Source organism: Callorhinus ursinus, unplaced genomic scaffold (genome assembly GCF_003265705.2).
Source record: "Callorhinus ursinus isolate GAN/ISIS: 27379988/994484 unplaced genomic scaffold, GSC_fseal_2.0 scaffold33, whole genome shotgun sequence".
Classification (NCBI taxonomy): Eukaryota; Metazoa; Chordata; class Mammalia; order Carnivora; family Otariidae; genus Callorhinus; species Callorhinus ursinus.
The window spans coordinates 1622369-1644884 of NW_027397095.1; the positions used below are offsets into that span (position 1 = coordinate 1622369).

The window sequence follows — 22516 nt, forward strand, 5'->3', positions numbered from 1 at the left end:
ATGAAGTGGGCATCTCATTGCCCAGCCCTCTTCCGGGAGAGGCCAGCAAGTTCTTCCCAGAATTTACAGTCTGCAAAATCGGCAGCTCCCTTGTTTGTCAAGAAGACACGTTGTGAAATGGTCCCGTTCCGAAAGGAGTCCCCCACTAGACCTATTAAAACCCAGAGGCCCCGAGGGTGCCGGCTTCCTCTCATCTGATCTATGAAGAAGAAAATCTAGACTCCCAGAGACCCCAGGGTCATTAGCAAAGTCACTTTCTTCTGCTTTCAAGTCCAAGGAGTCATTTCACACCTGAAAGTTCACAAAGGAGTGGGGGCTGATGGGGCAGGCGGAGGGTGGTGTGGACGGGGCGGGCACGGGAGCCGAGATCTGTTTGGGACTCTGAAGTGAATGGCAGCGCCCGAGGGTGTCCGTGGGAGCGGGCCGCAGAGTGAGCAGCGGCACAAGGCACCCGATTCCTCCAGAGACTTCCCCGCTTTCAGCCTCTGGGGTCTGCCAAGCAATGCACTGAAGGTTTCACATATTCGTGTCTTGGGAGCCAACTGTACCCAGCAAATGCGAAACCCAGGGCCAGCAGTATTGCTCTGTTGCTATATTAGGGCCGGATTGAAGCCATCTGCCGGCGCAGGCTTAGCAAGGAAGAAACCCCCATGCTTGGCTCAACAGCAGCATTCTCTCCCCTGGGATTTCGATACCAGCTCTCCTTTCAGGCTGGCCCACGAGGTCTGCCTGCTGGTGTGGGCGAGGCCCCCATGGCCAGGCACGGCTCCCCTTGATGCCCCCGCCATCGGAGGGCAAGCATGTGCATCCTATCATGCGCCCAAGACCCCAGCGGCTTTGGAAGGGCCCTCAGGCTCGTCTCGCTGGCTGGCAGATCCTCCCTGGCTCTCTGTGCCTGCCAGCTTGATGCGCCCCGGGTCTGGTAACTTCTCCCCCAGAGCTCTGCGTGCACGGGCCTCGCAGGTTATTCCACCAAGATTTCAAGAAAAGCCAAACAGTGCAACGCAGATTTATTTATTGCCAGCGTCTCTTATCCGAGACTAGATCAGCTCAAGAAGAAAGAGGATTCAGAATTCGGTAGCTGATGAACAGTCCAAGAGAAGCAGCTGATTGCCCCCTACTTGCTTCTGGAGGTTCTGCTGGGGACAGCCCCTGGGCTACTGCGAGTGGAGGGAAGAGTGCAGCCCCCAGCAGACTCTGTCCCTCCCTGGGCCCCGAGAGCCTGGGAATCTGAGAGAACTCAAGCTAGAAGGACACGTAGAGTTCATCTAGTCCAACGTCTTGATTTGGGCAGATGGAGCCACCAAAGTCCAGAGTAGAGGGAAATGACTTGCCCAAGGTGAAAGAGTCAGACAGTGGCTGAGCCGGGCCTGGAGCCCAGGGCCCCAGACTATCAGGATGGGACAGCCTTCCCTGGGAACTCCACTAAGGCTGGAGGGTTCCCCACAGAGTGCTTTCTTTGCCCAACTCAGAAAAACTTCTCTTTTTTAAAAATTTTTTTCAAAGATTGTATTTACTTATTTGAGAGAGAGTGAGAGCTAGAGAGAGAGAGAGAGCACACACAGAAGGAGAAGCAGAGGGAGAAGCAGACTCCCCACTGAGCAGGGAGCCCGACATGGGGCACGATCTCAGGACCCTGGGATCATGACCTGAGCCGAAGGCAGAAGTTTAACCGGCTGAGCCACCCAGGCGCCCCTCAGAAAAACTTTTCAACACAAAGTATAGACCTTGATGACTGATGATTATTTTAAAGGGATTATCTAGGAGTGGCTGGCGGGCTCAGTCCGTGGAGCGTGCAACTCTTGATCTCTGGGCTGTGAGTTTGAGCCCCACATCGGGTGTAGAGTTTACTTAAAAGTTTTTTTGTTTTTTTTTTAAATAGCCTTTTTTGCCTCTGCTCATCTGAGAGAGCAAGATGGGTCACCAGCAGCTCTGCTGGAGCCCCCTGGGGAAATTCAGCCAGGGTTCTTGTTCTTGCCATGTCTGCTTGAACTGGCACCATCTGATCCAGAAATATGGCCTTGAAGTGTGCTGCCAATGTGTCCGTCAGTGTGTCTGTCAGTGTGTCTGTCGGTACGCAAAGGAAATGGGCTTCATTAAGTTGGATTATGTGAACCTCCTTGATATCCTTCCAAGATACCTACCTTAACTGCAGATATCCAAGATACCTACTTTAATGCCAACTCATTGTACATAAGATAAAAGTACGTCAATGATGAGTGTTCCAATGTGAATAAATAAATAAATATAAAGAGAGTATCTAATGTGCAGCACTAAGGAAGGCACAATGAGAGTCCGGGCTGAGCATTTAATTAGTATGGATTGTTGGGTCTACCCTCTGGGTGTAGGCAAACTGATTACAAATAGAAACCGATTTTGGGGTTTTGTGTGAAAATCTCCTTGCTGGTTCTCACTGACAGTCAACTGTAAGGTAGAAACAATTTATGTGCATTTTACAGTATGTACCTAATACAGCATAGATATGCTCTGGAAAATCACTGATAAACATAAAAATATGAATGACTTAGAAGGGAATGGTTTAAGATGATTCCCATAATAGATCTGGTTTGTAGCAAAATGAGAAAGTTTTGATTTGGTGTAGATTTAGCTTCTTTGTCGGTTTTTTTAAAAAATGTATATTTGCTACTGGCTGATCCCCAGATACTGTTCCCACAGGCTTCTTGTTGTTTTCTAAGACAAGATGTCTGACAAGTCTCTCCCACTTAGGGCTGTCCTCCAAACTGTTAACAACGATCTTTTTAAAAAAACACCAATCAGATTGTGTGAGTTTCTTGCTTAAAAACCTTCAATGGCTCCCTATTGCCCACAGAGTAAAGTTTTAGCATTCCCAATCCACCGTGATTTGGCCCTCACTTGTCCTTCCTGCCTTGCCTCTTATCACCCACCATGCAACACACACACACCCCAGCAGTGTACACCCTATGTTCCCTCCCATCATAGAGGCTACTTGCTCTTACTGAGCATGCCCTGCCTCCACTCTCTGACATTGATGATTTTGCTCAAGCTGAGCCCTCTGCCTGAAATGAACAACCATCTCATTCTGCTCTGCCATGGTCCCACCCATCCTTGGTGGTATCGGTTATTTCCCACTTGTTCTGAAAAGTCTTCCCAGATCCTTCTGTTTGGAATTTTTCTCTCCCCATGGTGTTTTGCTTGTGCCTTTATCTGAGCCCTTACTACCTTCTGCCAAGTGTCTAGTTGGTTTGTCTCTTGGTCTGTTTTCCTTGTCAGGGTGTGGGATTCCTGAAGGCAGGCACTAAGTCTCTCTCCAGCCTTCTAGCTCAACGCTTGGGACAGTGTAGGCTACCCTTAAGTTTGTTGAATTAAACTGGGTTATATTTCCCCTGTCCAGGAATATATCCACATTTATCTTTGACCAAAACCCTATTTCCTCTGTCTCCCATAATGCTTCAATGTCACGCTAAGCTGTCCCCATCGTCTCGAATCTCCATGATGGTGGCCCATTGCTGATTTCTTTAGGGCAATGGAAGGGACATAATTTTCATTCTCAGTCCCCAAGCCCAGAGCTCTTTTCAGGATTTCACAAAGCTTAATAAGGCTACTCAGTCAAGTATGTGATCACTTTCATGTGGAAACACTGACTTTTCTCATGCTCTTGAGTTCTCTTTGGCAATATATATTTTACTAATCAAGGCGGCATTTTTTTTTCAAGAAAAAAATCCATTACTACTTAATCACTACAGTTGATTTGATATACAAAATTGTTCAAGAGACGGTATAGCTTCATATGACGTTCAGAGTTGGACCTGCATTTAAACAGCCCCTCTGTCACTTACCAGCTGGGTAAATATGGGCCACAAAAGGAACCTGAGTTGGAGCTTCCTCGTCAGTAAAATGGGAATTATGATGCCTACCTCGCAACATTGCTGAGAAGGTTAAGTTAAATGAGATCATGTATATAAATAGCTTAGCACAGTGCCTGGCCCACAACGAGGACTCTGTAACTGGTCGTCATTTTTATAATTCCAAAACATAGGGTCCAAGAGATAGAAATAACAAATGAGGTCTTTGGTGGCAAAGAAGATTCGAAACTCCTGGGCTTAGCATCTGCTAGGTTTACCATAACTGCTCTAGGACGTGAAACTGTCCAGTGTTCGTGGATTATTTGAAGAGCAAGATAAATAACACAGGGGCTGAGTGGTAACATGAATAGATGTTGTTTCATCTTGACGTTGGGCAAGGGGAATATCCAGAAAAGGAATCCGAAAGCAACGCTAAGAGTTCGCTCATTCAGGTCAACCCTAAAAATACTCCTCTGCATTTAAGTTGAGAAGTTGCCCTGCGACTCAAGGCTGGGCTTTCAACAGCTAGAGCCATATGTGTTCTCAACTTTGGTGAAATCCGATCGTGACCTGAGCTTGTGCTGACCTCGGCCTTCGCTTGTGCGCTGCGCATAGTTCACCTTTCCGAGAAAGAGGTCTGACTTCCAAATAGAGCGTGGCTCTTTGTTCTCCTCTTCTTTTTCTTTTCTTTGTGTGTATTTATTTTATGGGGAGAGGGAATCCCGATTAGAGTCAGCCGAGTCGCTTTTCCCTGGGTAAGAGGGTTCTCTGGGAAATTTGATTTGAATTCTTCTCGGCACTCCAGGAGAACAACTTTCTCAGCTTTAGAGAGGTAAAAAAGTCGTATCTATTAAAAGGTAGGACACGATTTCTTAGTACGGCAATGAAAACTAATTATACTTAACCACAAAAGAGAAACATTATTTGTATTTAATATGACAGAGGAGTCAATAAAACATATGTTCAAATTAAGAGGAAAAACCTTAATACCCATCAGATACAAAGGCAAAGGATATGAACTGTCATGCATTAAGAAATGTAATTAGTAAACAAAGATGGAGGAAAAAGTTGATCTATGTAGTAATCAAATACGTGCAATTAAAGAAACCTTGATATATTATCTTATGCTGACTGCAATATCTTTTTCCAGTTGAGGCCCCGTAAATTTGGTTCCCTCGTCATTGCTGAGGGCAGTAGAAACTACCTTAGCCCTTTTGGGAAAGGAGCATTGCAATCTGTGTGATCCCCCTGGCTTTGATCACCTTGCCCTTGCTGCCTGCTCTAACCGTTGCCAGCCTCTGAGCAGCCCTGGTCCCGGGCCCTGCTCTGCGTGCATCCTGGGCCAGCTGCGTCCTCACACTTTCTTCCTGTGACTTACTGAGTGCTTCATCCCTTGTAAGAGGAGCCCTTCCTTCTCCTTCCTTCCTTCCCTCTGTAGAATCCCAGTCATTCCTCCGTGCCTGTTGCTCTGTATCTCAGTGTCCCCGAGGGATCCTTCCGGCTCCGGGGCCACAGGCCAGTTGGCTGGTGAGGGCACTCACATCACCCCACCTTCCCAAGCTATTGAAATAGAAACACTGGCAACTGAGTCTAGAAAAGCCAAGGGAGTCGATCCGAGTTCTAAATCTGGAAAAACAAAGCGGAAGGAAGCTGACCTCTGGGCCAGGGCTGGCCATCTTGAATTTCCTGACAAACCACCATCTACTCAGATGTGCCTTCTGAGAGGCGTTCACATTGGGCCAGTGCCAACACCCCAATTTCTCTTCAGAATGATGAACATATACCATAAATGGTAGGTGGTCAAAGAAGGAAAGCCCTTACCCATCGGCCTCTCCTTGGTCTTTGCTCGGTATCAGTTTAAATCCTATGCATTAGATCAATTATGTTCTGTGTGTGTGCGTGGGGGGGGGGGTTGTGTGTTTAAGTTGGGGGTAAATGAAAAGACAACATAAATCAAAGAAGAAATATTTGGGAAAAATAAAACAACTTTCAATGGCAAACTACCCTATCCTCGACTCTAATTCAAGCGAGGCTTCCAGGAGAAAATCTGGGGGGCACAGGGCCCAGGAGAGGCACATCCCCGCCCTGTTGACACACACATACGCAAAGGCACACACAGAGTCACCCACCCAGCACCTTACATTGCAATACCAGTGAGATCTGGTGAAAGAGACCTTCAGGCACAGCCCTGCCTAGGGAGGAGATGACGTGCAGCTCCCGACCTGCACCCTGGGGTGTGGGTGGGTGGAGCCAAAGGGCAGAGGGGAACAGCCAGCCTCTCGCCCTTGGTGTGACCTCGGGAAGGAGCCTCTCTGGCCACCTCCTTCCTTGGGAGGACCCCCCCCCCCCCACGCACACAGCCCTGGCTCCTTCTCAGCCGGCCACCTTCCTTTCCACGAAAGCTGGGGCACCCCGGCGGTCCAGACCAACGCTTGAGCCATGGCTAGCGGACACCTGATGCCGTCGGGGATCCCGAATTTCAAATGCTTCTTTTCTTTTGGCAGAACTGGCTTATGATCTGGACGTGGATGACGCACCTGGAAGCAAGCAGCACGTGAACCAGAAGGACAACGAGATAGCAGCCTCTCACAACCTGGGGAACAGCTGTTCCCCGCTGAAGGTTCTCACCAGCTTGGCCATCTACGTGGTGGGCTTCTTCCTGCTGGTGCACTGACTTCCCAGTGCTCGGCGCCCATGCTGCCCAGCGGCACCCTGTGGCCTTCCTCTGTAAAGGGAGCCACCTTCTTATTTTTTTTTCTATTTTTTTTTTATCTTGTATACCTCCTCTAGCCATTAAGTAGAAGACCAACCATGTGTTGTGTTTTCGAAAATCAATGGTGTCTTTGAGGAAGGTAAATTTTAGTGGTAGTGTAGGTCGTCTTTTTGCAAAGAAAAAAACTCAAGTTGTGCCAAATTATTTTCCTATGTTTGGTTGCTAGAACATGGTTACCATGTCTCCCTTTCTCTCTCTATTTCTCTTTCCCTTTGCATGGATTTCTTTGGAAAAAAATAAATAAATGTTCAAATAAAAGTGCACTGGGTCTTTCCTTGTAAGCCCTCATACATGGTGACCACGCGGTGCTTTTCCTACCCCTCACCTAGCTTTCTGTTCAGTACGGGAAAAATCCCATCAGGTGTCAACGAGGTCATTCAACCCTACCTCCCTGCCTGCCTGTTGTTGGGGGATCAATCCTGGCCCCAAGCCCCGGTCAAAGCCTCCCTCCCAACACATTCTCAATGCCTGATCTCCACGTGAAAGTCTTGAGTTAGAGTGTTCTTGCCAATGAACAAAAGGTATCTCAAAAAGTTCCCCTGTCTCTCTTTACGAATTTCCCTTTGCTGAAAGCGCTTCGCCCAAAGAGAAACCCTCCATCTGGGTCACGTTCAATCACGCGATTACCATCCTTCCTTCCCCCAACCCGAGAGACGTAGGCCCAAGAAAGAGTAACTGTGCGAAGAACTAACTCCCCAAGCTTCTCTGCTACTGTCTCGGGCTTGTCGTCTGTCACCCTTCTCCAGGGACAGGGCCATGGCGGGGCCAACAGTCACCCTGGGTCAGGCTGCAAAGGTGGGCATCGGGAAAGCCTTGATTTACAGCAAGTGACCGCGTCCACTCTTGGCTACAGGTGGGTTTCTTCGACACTTGTATCCTCGACAGCGAGGTTTTGTGTACCTGTTGCGTGTCGGGTACTGTACCAGACGCTGGAGGCAGGCGAAAACAAATATTTGGTCCCTGTTCTCCTGGAGCAGACGGTCTGGCACCAACACACCTTACCAGCTCTTTGCCGATTGTAGGCCAGTGTTCCCACTGAAATCTGGGTCTTACGTGTGCAACATCACAAACCATCATGGCGCCGATGCGGATATCTGGACATGCTGCTGCCGAAGAACCTCAGGAATAGCCAACTTGTCACTGTCACAATGCCTAGCATGTGGCTCATTTGCCAGGTGAGGTCAACAGAAACATTTGGTTTTTTTCAACAGAAACGTTATTGGTTCTTTCCAATGAGCAGGAACTCAACTCCCACCCGAGGACAAGGACAGGAGAAGCTGAATGAGTATGAGAAAGAGAGGGTGAGCCACCGTGAAGGAGCGTGAAAAAGGTCAAGGAAGGGACCAGAGAGTCCCCTTTGATTCTAGAAGGTGGTCCCAGCCAGGACCTCCAATTTCTGTCTGATGGCCAGAGGTCACCATGCGAGATGCGGGAGGTGCCATTACTCACAACTTATTGTCCCCCCCCTCCTGCTGTCACCAACACACTTCTGGCAGGGTCTCCTGTGGACCACAGGGCTCCAATATTTATTTTCGTCCTCTGCAGAAATTCTCACAAACACAAACTGGAAATGCTTGGTTTAGTGTTTCCTTCCGTTGCTTTTGTTGAAGACTATAATCAGTTGTATTTATTAATATGATTTCAGTGATTTGTAGCAGTTGGTAAGACTGGAAAGGGAATTATCTTTGTTTTTCAAACCATCATTATTTCTGTCTTTGAATGGGATTTGTACAAATCTTTGTTCTTGGATTCAGGAAACCTAAATACTGGGCAGGTTTGCTCCTGGGCCCCGGAGGGTGGTATTACAACAGCACGGGGGCCAGAAGAAAGAACTAGAGCCGACTTCTCGCCTAATAATCGTCCCTGTCATTCTTCAGGAAGGTTTTTATTTAATGTGGCAAGAAGAATTTGTGGTTCCGAGACCAGGTTTTATGCCTGCAGGCAGGAGAGGACTGTTCTAACGTCCATTCTTCCTCTCTGGGAGGCGAAAGGGATTATCAGCTTTTATTTTTTAATGTATTTATTTCTTTTTTTTAAAGATTTTATTTATTTATTTGACAGAGAGAGAGAGACAGCAAGAGAGGGAACACAAGCAGGGGGAGCGGGAGAGGGAGAAGCAGGCCTTCCACTGAGCAGGGAGCCCAACACGAGGCTCGATCCCAGGACCCCGGGACCATGACCTGAGCTGAAGGCAAACGTTTAACAACTGAGCCACCCAGGCGCCCCTTAATGTATTTATTTTTTAGATTTTATTTTTTTTTTTATTTTTTTAAGGGGGAGGGGCAGAAGGAGAGGGAGAGGAAGAATCTCAAGCAGGCTCCCACTGGTAAAGGCGAGAGTCAGGACAAGATGCCTAGGCTCTTTGTTGCTCCAATTTCGTAGCATCATTGTCTTGCCTGGTGCTGGTGTCACGTATGTGCTGTTCCCATATGCTTCTTAGGACTTCTCCAGCCTGAGGTCATATTTGACATACTTCAGTGCCCAGAACATGGCCCGAGCCAGCCAGTGTGTCTGCTGTCTTTGGTACACTGTCTACCAGCTTGGGTCCATCAAGGCTGAATGGTGGGGCAGAAGACACCTCTTCTGGGATATGCATAGCCTGCTGACTTCAGCTAAATGGTTGGGATGAAAATGAATAACCATACCCCGTGACAAACCATGGACACTCCGCCATCTTTTATTGACATTTTGTTTTACCCAATAGCTGGTCTCTTTTCACTTTCCGTCCGTGCCTTTCCCTGCCCTTCTATATTTTTTCTTCCTCTAGTTCAGAATCCAGTTTCACAGCTGGTTAGTGGCTTTTCATTTTTGAACTGTTTATTCTACCCTCTGATTTAAACTTCCTACACGCAAATTATGGTAAGATGACTATTTGGTCCTTAGAATAGGCCTGGCAGCTGGGAAGCTGTCCCATCGTGTTGGAAGTTTCCAGGCCTCCTTCTCATTTGAATGCACGTGTGAACCTCCAGCAGCTCCACTCTGGTACTTGACCAAGGTTAAATCAGGGAATAACCTGGGGAATCCCTAGGCTGGAAAACACCTGCTGGCTCACCCCGCCATCTTTGTTTGATGACTGCCTGAGGCAGGGCTCTCACTGGCTCACAGAGCAGCCCATCAGTTGCTGGACACCTCCAATTTTTATCAGATTTATTTTATTCAAAAGAAATACATATAGATAATAAAAATTCTAATAATAGAGCATTATATAAAGTTTTAGAAACAACATGTATCCCATAATTCCATCCTCCAAAAATATTTACTATTAAATATTTTATCTATATCCTTCTAGGCTTTCTTTCTCCGTATATGTATATTCACACTCATGAGATTATACCAAACATACAATTCCATACCATGAATCAGGCTTTATTAGGTTAAACCTAAGTCGGCCTTCCTCGAATTTTCACCCACGGGTCCTGGCTCATCCAGAAGGGCCAACGTGAAATGAAGCTACCACCACTCTTCACACAGCTGTTCTTCAACAATAGTTTTCAGTCACTGACTCTTGCCTGTTTGAGGATTTGTCTTCTCGTTGCTGTTCCTAACAGCTCCTTCAGCCCCTTCAGCCCTGCTCTGCATTCCGGCAGGTCCGTGGTTCTCGTGTGCTGTCCTGCCGGTCGCTGAGTCCACGGGGCCGCTGGAGTCCTAGCATGATGGAGCCTGGGTGCTTATGTTTCCACAGAAGCCCAAGGCCTCCGCCAGAGCAGTCCTAGAACTCAGACACTTGCTTAGAAGCCACCGTACACACCGCCTGAAGGATGAGCTTGGGGCCAACGGAAGCCCCCAGAGGTTTTTGCAAGAATGGCGGCCAAGCGGGGTCTCTTCTATCCCAGACTTCTGTAGTTGATTTTTTTTTAAAGCTGAATTCCAAGGACTTTTGATTTTACTTGTCTGTATATTGGGGCAGACACTAGACACCATGTGTTGTGTGAGTGTGAGTGTGTGTGCGTGTGCGTGTGTGTGTGTGTGTGTGTGTGTGTGTGGACTAGGGTGGAGACATTTTTTTTCTTGCCAAGGCCACGCGTTCGAAAGTCCTCTTTTGAAATTGTTCTCGAGCCAGTTTATGTACCATATACAAAAATTAGCCTCATTTCTTTATAGTCACACCTTGTTTGGAACCAAAAATAATGTTCTTCAGCTTCATCACCCACCTCATTCACAAGGTTTGCTGCCAAGTGGCTTTTAGCTGTTTCCAAAAATCAAATCTGCCTTCAGGAAACAAAGGCCTTCCTAAGAAGATTCCAAAAAATGTGCCATGGGCTATGGAGGGTTTTTTCCCAAAGAAAAGTTCTAGAGAATTTGAAGAGACTGTCTCTTGGAAGGACATAGCACTAGTCTGGATACAGGTCTGCTAAGGAACCAACAAAAGAAGCTCATTGCTTTTCATTCACTTTTATGTATTTAGAAATAAATATATTGAGGCACCTGGGTGGCTTAGTCATTAAGCGTCTGCCTTCGGCTCAGGTCATGATCCCAGGGTCCTGGGATCAAGCCCCGCATCAGGCTCCCTGCTCCTCGGGAGGGCCTGCTTCTCCCTCTCCCACTCCCCCCGCTTGTGTTCCCTCTCTTTCTGTGTCTCTCTCTGTCAAATAAGTAAATAAAATCTTAAAAAAAAAAAGAAATAAATGTATTGACCTTGATTCACGTTAAAAATAGAGTACAGGGCTGGCATACAGTTGGTGTTTAATAAGGGTTTGATGAACCCAATATTCATTATATAAGCATTTATTGAGCAAAGCTTTGTGCCAGACCCTGTGTCACGTGGGTTTCATTCACATCTGTTGAAGGAAACAGGCAAGAAATCATGGTACGGGGGCGCCTGGCTGGCTTGGTCAGGGGAGTGTGCAACTCTCGATCTCGGGGCTGTGAGCTTGAGCCCCACGCTGGGTGTAGAGATGACTTAAAAATAAAATCTTAAAAAAAAAAAAAGGAAATCACGGTACAATATAAACACTATAATAAGGGTGTATGTCGGATGCATGGGAGAGCAGAAGTCAGTGGGTCAGGGGTATAACCCTTGAAGAAAGTGTAGAAGAAAGGATATAAATTGTCCAGTGTTTGCAGAAAGCATAGAAGATGACTTGAAGAAATTGTCAAAATTTTCCACATTACCAAGGAGGAAGAGTGTCTCAGGCAGAGCAGCAGGACCCGGGTCCATAGTGGACCACACCCAAGGCTCTTCGTTGTTGGGCCACGTAAGACACCAGGGTGCCTGCCCTCGGAGCGGGGGGGGAGGCATACTGTGGGGGGGTGCATAGGGTATTGCCTAGCACTTAGAAGCGATGGACAATACATACACCCAGCAGTGTGGATATTTCTTAAAATCATACACAGTATGAGTAAAGAAAAACAAAGCAAGAAACCGAAGGGACTATATAGCATCTCACCATTGAAACGAATTAAGACATATTCACAGAGGACAGCACACATTTCCCAAAAATACATGCACGCCGAGGGATACACACTGACCACATTAAAATGGTCGCCTTTGCGTGCGAGTGGGCTTTGGGCATAAAAAGGAATAACGAATGAGTCAGACAGAGCAAGAGAGGGGGATCGTCCAGGCGAGCTCTGACGATATATCGACCGTGAACTAAGCAGCAGCTGTAACTCAACCCTTTGCACCTGAAGCCACAAACACAACCCAAGTCAAAGACAGAAGGGAGGGACAAGAAGAGGGAAGAAAGAAGGCAGCACAGGATTCCAGGAGAAACATCTCTCCGGGGCCTAGCATATAGTAGGCGCTCAATAAATGCATGTTGAGAAAATAAACAAATGAGCCAAGTGTTCTACCTCAGGCTACATGGACCTATTGGCCAAGCAAAGAGGCCTTCAGTTAGGTGGCATGTCTGCCACCGAGTTGTCTCGACTTAGCATTTTGGAGGTGATTCTGAAGTGAGTCACTCAGCTGGAGCCTCAGTTCGAGACAGCATGTTTAAGAGCTCTTTCGGACAGGTGATGATTATAGCTTTCTTTTGGGGTGAAAACCCCCAGTTTCCAGCACCATTAGGCAATGAAATTGTTACACTTATTCTGCTTCGCTGGAGTCCTGAACTCACCGTGATGCTCCAACACCTTCATTTTACAGATGTAGAAGCGGAGGCCCAGAGAGGCTAAGAGACATGCCTAAGGTCACACAGCAAGGTGGGTGCCGAGTCAGGATCGACTCGGAGCCGTTATACATACACGTCGCGTTATATATACGGCGTCCCCTTGACAGAGCAGAATGCACAAACGGTGACATTGGGGAGCTAAAGTCAAGGCTGTTTGAGGAAACCTGCGTGCATATGGACGGACTTAGTCGTACTGATCTTCATTTTGATTCTCGTGGCAGTTAAAAAAAAAAAAAACCTCTTATCTCACAAAACACATTGCCTTTCCAAATGAATGCATTCAAGCCAGGGCCTGCTCTAAACCAGTTAATGTTGCCCTTACAAATTGGAACCTGGGGTGCAGGAATTCCATCATCCTCCTGAAGCCTCACTTGTCACAACAGAGGCATTGTTCTTCTCACTCGTAAGGTTTGGTTTCGTGCCTTTTCTGTAAGATGTTAGGTATTTATTTTGTTTTGTTGGTGCTTTTGTAATCAGTCTAGACATGGGCCTACACCAGCCCATCCAGGAGGCAGATAAAACTCCCACAGTGGAATGAGGTAACCCCCTCCGAGCTGTTCTCTCCAGGGGAAGGCAGGACGGCAGCCCCCCTCAGCAAGCCCCCAAGCCAAAATGTTCGGGAAAACGACCACAGAACGGACTGAATTCCCTAATGAAGCAGGGAGGACATGTTCCGTCTCTGAAAATACTCCCAGTCCCACGGTAATCTTCATTTTGTCCCTGAGATGAATTTGCTGCCCACATTGTTGTCTAAATGCTGTCTCATTGCAAATGAAAAGTCTCTCTCTGCGGGGGTCAGAGAGACTGCTTACTCTGAGCCTCCGCAATTGAGGATTTGTAGACTTGACTTTACCCTGAGTAAACAAAGGCACCTATAGCAAGACAACAAACGGGGAGGGCATAGGGCACAGATTACTTGGATTTGATAGAGGTGGGTTTCCTCTGCCCTCTTTATGCAAATTGTTCTTGAATTTTTTCCTGTCGCAGAACGTATAGAGGCCTGACTTATGTTTCACAATTCACAGGGCTGATTACACTTACTTCATTGTCAATGGATAGTAACGCTGTTTCACCCTTCTGGAAAATCTAAAAAGGTTCATCCTTCCCGCAGAACCTCCCTGACACCATCTCTGTGACGGGAGAAGCTTCTGGAGCCCTGGCAATTCCGAGTAAGAATGTGTCTTCATGGGGCCCCTGGGTGGCTCAGTCGCTTAAGCGTCCAACTCTTGATCTCGGCTCAGGTCTTGATCTCAGGGTCATGAGTTCAAGGCCCACATTGTCTTAAATTTTTTTTTTTTAATTCTAAGAAAAGAATGTGAGGGGCGCCTGGGTGGCTCAGTTGGTTAAGCATCTGTCTTCGGCTCAGGTCATGATCCCGGGGTCCTGGGATCGAGCCCCGAGTAGAGTAGGGCTCCCTGCTCCGCGGGGGGTCTGCTTCTCCCTCTCCCACTCCCCCTGCTTGTGGTCCCTCTCTCACTGTGTCTCTCTGTGTCAAACAAATAAATAAAATCTTTAAAAATAAATAAATAAAATAAAAAGTAAAAAAAGATATGTCTTCAGCTTGCAGTCAATGAGACCATTCAGCCCGGGGTCTCGCACAGCACCAAGCTCCACCTCTTACACTAGGCAGTGCCACCGAAGTTCGAAGCTCGTGGAGTGAATGTCAGTGGCCACCAAGCACGAGCCAAACGTGAAATTTGACCATAATCCTCAGGTCTGACCTACTGCCGATAGAGATAGAGCGCCCATTAGTAACCTTAGGCTTGTTTCGTTTGGACTGGTATCATATTGTTTTCTGCCATTTTACCAACAAGAAAAGTTAGTCTCTCACGATTTCTAAAACTTGTGTATGGCTACAGTTGCAAAAACACAACAAGGCAAAAATATTGTCTAGGAGCAACAGCAAAAATAGGGCTGTTTGCAAACGGCCACGGACTGCCTGAACTTCTAAGTGAATGTCCTTTCTAACTCCTTAGGTAGAGCAGAGTCCTAAACCATCCAAGAAGGATTCAGTGCTTTCCCAATGTTTTGTTCAGTGTATCTGGCTGGATTTTAATTCTGGGAATATCAGTAAATTGTGTATGTATCATACAGAAAGCAAAGGGCATTTTTTTTTTTTTTGCCAAATCTGTTGGATTATAAAGAATTTGCCACATTACAGTTTTTGCAGCCCAGAAGCTCTTGGTTAAAGGTTGTCCTTCTATTATCATGAATATTTATAACACAGTTTTGGGTAGGTTTGCCTCCACGCCGCTCTTGAAGTGCTGATAAACATTGGTAGTTTCTCTGTCATCAAAATGGTTCTTTCTAGTGTCGATGGTCTCAGTTCCTGTGATTTCAGACACCCATTTAGTCCTATGGCCCCTGACCACATAAAATCTATGGGTCCCCAGCATGGACCCCTCACATGGATTCTGAGAAAACCTTAGAAAAGTGTAGAAGTTTTAGTCAGTATCCTCTTGCTGCCCATCATCAGGCCAGCCAACGTATCAATAAGAACATTATAGGGGCACCTGGGTGGCTCAGTCAGTTCTGAGTCCGACTCTTGATTTTGGCTCAGGTCATGATCCCAGAATCCTGGGATCGAGCCCCACATGGGGCTTCACGCTGGGTGTGGAGCCTGCTTGAGGATTCTCTCTCCCCCTCTCCCTCTGCCCCTCACCCCACTTGTGCTTTCTCTCTTTCTAAAATACATAAATAAATAGATCTTTTTCAAAAAGAACATTATAATAGATTCTCATCACAAGGGAAAAATGTAACTATATGAGATGATGGATGTTAACTAAACTTCTCGTGATAATCATTTCACAATCTACACATATATCAAATCATCATGTTGTGCACCTTAAACTTGTACAATGTTAGAGGCCAATTGTATTTCAATAAAACTGGGAGAAAACATTAGATATTATGTTCTTAAGTCCTGTGCAGCCTACTCAAGGCTTGTCCTGAGGCTCGCATGAGGGGGTGGACAGGACAGCATTTGGAATGGTTAGATGTATCCGCTAGAGGATTCGAAAGGACAAGTATCAAATTTTCGATGTGATGAAAGCTAGGCCTGAGGAGTGGGAAACCTCAGCTCTCTGGGGCCTTTGTACCTGCCCAGCACCCCCTGATGTAACACCACACCCTCCCTGTCTGAGTGAGGAGTCTCCTCAGCCTCAAATGGGCAGTGGTCCTCACAGCAAAAAAGTCTCTCAGAGACATCACAAGAAAAGACTTATGACTTCCAAACCTCCTCCCTCATCACCCTCTTCCAAGCATTTTATGCTTGAAGCTGGAAGTCAACTTGAAGAAAGAGGTGAAGATGAATACTATGAGTTGGACACTGGCTTCAGTGGAAGCCAAGAATCAGTGTTCCTTGGAACAGAGCATCACTGAAAATTGTCGGCCAAGGCCAACAGCCCACATGACCACTGTGAAAAATAGTTATTAATCTGTTTTGTCTCATCCCTTATTTCTTCTGAAATAGCCTTTTTAAAGCCTTGTCAATGCGGTTGGAATCCGGCCCCCGTTCTTTTGCACCTAGAGACTCATGATTCATTTTCAGTTGTCTTCCAACGCCTCTCCTATTGATCACTTTTGTTTCATCCCTTTGCTAGGGCAGGAGGTGAGGCCCAATGGGATCCCACCCATGACATTCACCCTCAGGAGACAGCCACATCCAACTGAAGTCACCGATCGACTGTTAGTCACAAGCTAGGTTTCTGAGAGGGCCTGTGCTCATTATAAAGATGAGTATCCATTACAGCCCTGCCGGAGCCGGGGAGCAGAATGAGAAGCGTCTGAAGATCAGGTTATATATAGCCAAACTGTGAGGGGGGGGTTAGGCTTCCCAAGAGTTGACCAGAACAGCTAAAGCCTGTGCTTTGAGCCGGCCACAGACCTAAGGAAAAAGGTACTCGTGTTCTCCAAGGCCCTGCCAGGCCTGTCCACCCAATTAACCCTAACGAGAGCTTGAGTTACAGAGTGACTTTTACCAGCGGTGAGGCAGGAAGTCCACCCGGTCACATACCCATATCCGACACCCCCTTCCCAGCAGGAGCCTACGGCTTGCACAGGGAAGCTTCGCAGTGATCCCTTTCTCCTTGTGTCTGGACTTGGCTGTGTTGATACATGGCTCCCCCCTCCTCATCGGTAAGCCACAGGCCTTGCTCCTGTTGCTTGAGTAAACACCTTTCAGCCTGGTCTGTGCTCTGAAACACAGTGAGTCACAGGCCTTCTCTCACGATCTGGCCCCGGCCCTTCCAGAAGTCTGGATTTCCAAGCTGGAGGGAGCCAGCAAGCAGGTACGGCTCAGCCCTGAGGTCTTCTGAGAGTCCCATCTTACTTTTTGGCCTTAGGCTCTAAATGGCATGTCAGAGCAGCTGAGCCCAGCTTCCTCCGTTGCTGAGCTCCTCAGAGGTGCCATCCACAATGTTCCCGGGAGTCCAGATGCAACTGGAAGCTTCTGAGCCGGCAGCCGGCCAGGACTGGTTTCCAGTGCCGTCCACATTCTTCCTCTCTGAGTTCTCCGGAAGCTGCAGAGCTTAGTGTTTCTTATCCAAAAATCTTCTGGCATTTTTTATTTGTAATAATTCCAAACCCACTGAACATTCTTATAACAACTGAGATTTGGGAGAGAGGGTGGAAAAAAAGGATCGGTTAGATGATTAAGGGCATACGCACTCCTAGGTGCTGATTTTCAAAGGGAAATGAATTTGATGGCCCCGTTTGAGCTCTCAGGGAGTGTTGATTTCCTGCCTGAGCCCCCACACAGCTTTTCTATTGTTAATCGGGTGGCTGCTTCGGATGGTGGAGGTGTAGGATTTGGGGTTGCCAGGGGCTGGGATCCAGTAAGGCTGGCCAGGTCTGGGAGTAGCTGAGCTTATGCCTCTCACACGAGGGCACTGGCAGAACTCACTGCTGCTGCTAGCCCAAGGCCCAGAGGGTGGGTTTTCTCACTCTTGGCATGTGCTATTCTGCATGCTGCATCCAGAAAGAGATGGAAATCATCCAGGGGCAGAGCAAACAGGCCCTCGAGGTCAACAAGCCCAGTCCCCTCAGCCGATAGATGGAGAAAGTAAGGCCCCCGGGGGTAAATGAGGGACATTGGGATGGTTCTAGAGCCTAGGGCCTCCTGGCTCTCAGTCCAAGACTCATCTGGTCCTAGCCCATGAGCAGCATCAGAAACAAGACAGCATCTGCCAGGCCAGAATTTGGAACTTTCTCCATATCAGAGTCCCTGGTTTCTTAATCTCTAACCCCTCCTGTCACCAGTGCTTGTGACAAAAATCAGACCAATAAATACCTCGCAGAACCTTTAAATTGCCTGGAGACTGGAAGACAAGTACTAGAGCAGTTGACAGGGAACCTATTAGAATAGGCATTTCTTGTGAGTCCTAAAAGACATGAATTTTCCCCAGAGAAACAGATGGAGATTCATTTCAAGGGCCAAGGAGAAGAAAAAACACATTTACTTAAATGACATGGTCTCTTTCTTCTTCAATGACTCAAGTACAGGCTCTTGCCTCTGCCCCTGGGGGCTTAGTAATGCACATATCTGGAGACCTGCTTCTCACATGTCTGCTCAGTCCTTCATTATAGGGAGAGAGAATTCGACTGCTGGTTCCAGAAACCGTTTTCCAAGAATAACAGTGTATCTGGCCCAATTTAATGCTTTCACTTCTACTTGCTGGCAGAATAAAGAGGCTGGGCATTCCCTTTTATCCACTCCCATCCCTGAGGTTTGGCTGAGACCCTTCTCTGGAAATCTCAGCTCTAAGGAGAGGTTCACACACTTGGTTTTTAAAACCAAGGGGAGACGTTGACAAAGGCAAGAAGGTATAAGTGAGGAGAAACTAATACCCTCCCTACAGTAGGAGCTAATAAGATTGGAACCATAACTCCAGCAATGCTAAGTGAAGGGGCCACAGGGACTTGGTGCAACCTGGGCCTCAGTGCACGATTCCAGAGGCCCTGGTGTCTCTTTGAGTATAAGGAACACTGCCTGAGAGATTATGGGGAGAAACTGAGCTCCTCTAGAGAAGGCTCCAGACACTATAGAGCCATCTGGTCTAGAGGAATCTATATTTGCATCTCAACACTACTGTCACAGAAAGCCATGGAGCCAGTTATCCTTCCTGAGATATGAATACCATCCGTGGGAACACAGAACATTAGTAGCTTGGAAACTCTTAACGGGCCTGGGGGAAAACTATATAAATTGTGAGAAAACAACCCTTGTGATCATTTCACTTCAGTGCACATTGAGTTTTTATCTTATATGGGTCCTTCTCCTTACATTTTTTTAAAACATGACAGAGTGGTTATAGCTTGTATTTAGCACTGAAATTTTGGAAGAAAATCTCTTCCTTAGTCAAAACCTCCATTTTAGTTCCCTCCAAACTAGTTCTTAAACCTTGTTGGGAAGGGGGAAGGAGACATTGAGGGGTGGTCTGAGATTTCCTTGAGAATCATATAAAAGCTTAGGTCTTTCCAGAAAAAAAAAAAAAAAAAACCCACACAGATACACTGTGATAAGCAACCTCTGTGATGGCTCCCAATATTTTCTTTGTAATCACACCCTTGAATAACCCCTTCCCCTTGACTGTAGGCTGGACTTAGTGACTTGTTTCAAATGAACTGGATGTGGCAAAAGTGGTGGGATTAGGTTATAAAAAGACTATGGCTTCCTTATGTATATTTCCCCACAATAATAATAATAATAATAATAACAATAATAAAAGACTGTGGCCTCCATCTTGCTTGTTTGGTCTCTTGCTCTCTTGCTCACTCACTCTGAGAAAGCCAACTGCCATCTTGTAAGCTACACTGTGGAGAGAGTCACATGGCAAAAAACTAATGTCTCTGGGCAATCGCTAGCAAGGAACTGAGACCTGCCAGCAGCCACGTGAGTAGAAGCAGATCCATGTTCAGAAAGCTCTCAGATGAACGCAGCACCAGGTAAGCCACACCTGGATTCCTGACACACAAACCTTGTGATAATAAATATTTGGTTTTTTAAGCTGTTAAATTTGGGGATCATTTGTTATACAGCAATAACTAACGCACATCCATGCACACAAGATTTTACACAGAGGTTCAGGGGATTCTAGGATATCCTAAATTACACTCCATGGCTCTGCCACATTAACTCCATGTTAAAAATCCCCAGACTGGGAGGCTCCTGGGTGGCTCAGTCAGTTAAGCATCTGCCTTCGGCTCAGGTCGATCTCAGGGTCCTGGGATCGAGCCCTCTGTCGGGCTCCCTACTCAGCGGGGAGTCTGCTCCTCCCCTCCCCCGCTTGTGCACGTGCTGGCTCGCTCTCTCAAAATAAATAATAAATCTAAACAAACAAACAAAAAAATCCCTAGACTGGGGGCACCTGGATGGTGCAGTCGGAGGAGGATGAGACTCTTTGTGTGTGTGTGTGTTGTGAGTTTGAGGCCCACACTGGGTGTGGAGACTACTTAAATAAATAAAAACTTTAAAAACAAAACAAAAAAACTTTAAAAACCTCCCTGGACCAGTGATGACCAATAGAAATATAATAAAAACCACACAGATATTTTAAATTTTCCAGTAGCCACATTAAAAAAGTAGAAAGAAACAGGTAAAAATAATTTTGATAGCACATTTTATTAAACTAACATGTCTAGAATATCATCATTTCAATGTGTAATCAATATTATTATTTATGAACTATTTCCCATTCTTGTTATAAATCTTTGAAATCAGTCATGTCTTTCAATACACAGGACATCTCAATTTGGACTAGAAATATTTCAAGTCCTCAATAGCCACAGGTGGCCAGTGGCCTCTGTGGTGGACAATGCAGCCCCAGACTAAAATGAAATTCAAGTAATGAAGAAACTTTGACTTCAACAAACTCTGGCTATCATAGTACCTGCTACCTGATAGGGAGGCTAGCAGGGCCTGCTGCTATTGAAAAAGTGCAAGGGGGTAAAGATGATAATACTCTCCACATTGATCTACAGCTCCAACATAATTTCTATCAAAATCCTAAGTAGGTTTTTTTTTTTTTTGGCAGAAACTGACAAGCTGATCTTAAAATTCATATGGAAATGCAAAGGACACATAATTGCTAAAACAATATTGAAAAAGAACAAAGTTGGATGAATGACACTTCCCATTTCAAAACTTATTACAAAGCAACAGTAATCAAGAGAGTGTGGTGGGTGTTATAAGCAAAAAGAAAAAAAGAAAAAAGAAATAATTAAAAGAAAAAGAGAGAGTGTGGTACTGGAATTGGATTGACATATAGATTAATGGGACAAAATTTAGAGTCCAAAATGAACCTATATATCTATGGTCAGTTGATTTTTTTAAAGATTTTATTTATTTATTTGAGAGAGAAAGAGAGAGAGCATGAGCGGGGGAGGGGCAGAGGCAGAGGAAGCGAGAGACTCTCAAGCAGACTCCCTGCTGAGCCCAGAGCCCAATGTGGGGCTCAATCCCACAAACCTGAAATCAAGAGCCGAAACTAAGAGTCAGATGCTTAACCAACTGAGCCACCCAGGCACCTCAATGGTCAGTTGATTTTTGACAAGTGTGCCAAGACCATTCAATGGGGAAAGAATAGTCTCTTCAACAAATGGTGCTAGGAAAACTGGATGTTCACATGTAAAAAAATGAAGTGGAACCCCTACCTCATACCATATACAAGAATTAACACAAAATGGATCAAAGACTTAAATGTGAGAGCTAAAACTATAAAGTTCCTAGAAGAAAACATAAGGTAAATCTTTATGACATCAGATTTGGCAGTGGTTACTTAGATACAACACCAAAAGTACATGCAAAAAAAAAGAAAGAAATAGAAATATTGGATGTCATCAGAATTTAAATGTTTGTGCTTTGAAGGACACCATCAAGAGAATGAAAAGACAACCCACAGAATGGGAAAATATATTATCAATCTGTACGTTTGATAAGGGACATGTATCTGAAATATATAAAGAATTCTTAGGGGCACCTGGGTGGCTCAGTTGCTTAAGAGTTTGCCTTGGGCTCAGGTCATGATCCTGGGGTCCTGGGATCAAGCAGGGAGTCTGCTTCTCCCTCTCCCTCTACCTTACCCATCATTTTCTCTCTCTCTCTCTCAAACAAATAAATAAAATCTTTAAAAAAAAAAGGGAATTCTTACAACTCAATAAAAAGGCAACCCAATTTAAAAATTGGGCAAAGGATCTAACAGACATTTCTGCAAAGATAGACAAATGGCCAATAAGTGCTTAACAAGGTGCCAACATGACCATGAGCCATTAGGGAAATACACATCAAAACTGCACTGAGATACCACTCGACACGCACTGGGATGACTATAATTTTTTCAAAAAGGAAAATAGCAAGTGGTGGAAAGGCTGTGAAGAAATGAAAACTCCTCCGCGTTGCTGATGGGAGTGGAAAGCTGTGCAGCTGTTTTGGAAAACAGTCTGGCCGTTCCTCAGAATGTTAAACAGAGAGGTAACCTATAACCCAACAACTCCACTCCTGTGTATATAGAATAACTAGAAGTAGGGACTCAAACAGATACTTGTACACCCATGGTCACTGCAGCATTGTTCACAATAACCAAAAGGTGGAAACAGCCCAAAGGCCGATTAGTGGGTAAATGGCAGCAGATAAACGGGTAACCAAAGTGGTTTAGCCATGTAATGGAATAGTATTCAGCCATAAAATGGTGATGTAGTGACATGGCAAGTTATAGTAACTTGGATGAACCTTGAAAACATGATGCTAAGTAAAAGAAAGCAGTCACAAGAGGCCACGTATTATATGATTCCATTTTAATGAAATGCCC

The 22516-nt window shown here is 45.9% G+C and overlaps 1 protein-coding gene across 1 annotated transcript in view; it reads left to right on the plus strand.

Annotated features, from left to right (window-relative positions):
• GPC3 (glypican 3) overlaps positions 1–6849 on the plus strand; it is a 403812-nt gene extending 396963 nt beyond the window's left edge. Inside the window, exon 8 of the mRNA XM_025852524.2 lies at positions 6329–6849. Within this exon, the coding sequence (XP_025708309.1) occupies positions 6329–6498 (170 nt within the window). The 3' untranslated portion in view covers positions 6499–6849. The remainder of the gene's footprint in view (positions 1–6328) is intronic.
• The last annotated feature ends 15667 nt before the right edge of the window (positions 6850–22516 follow it).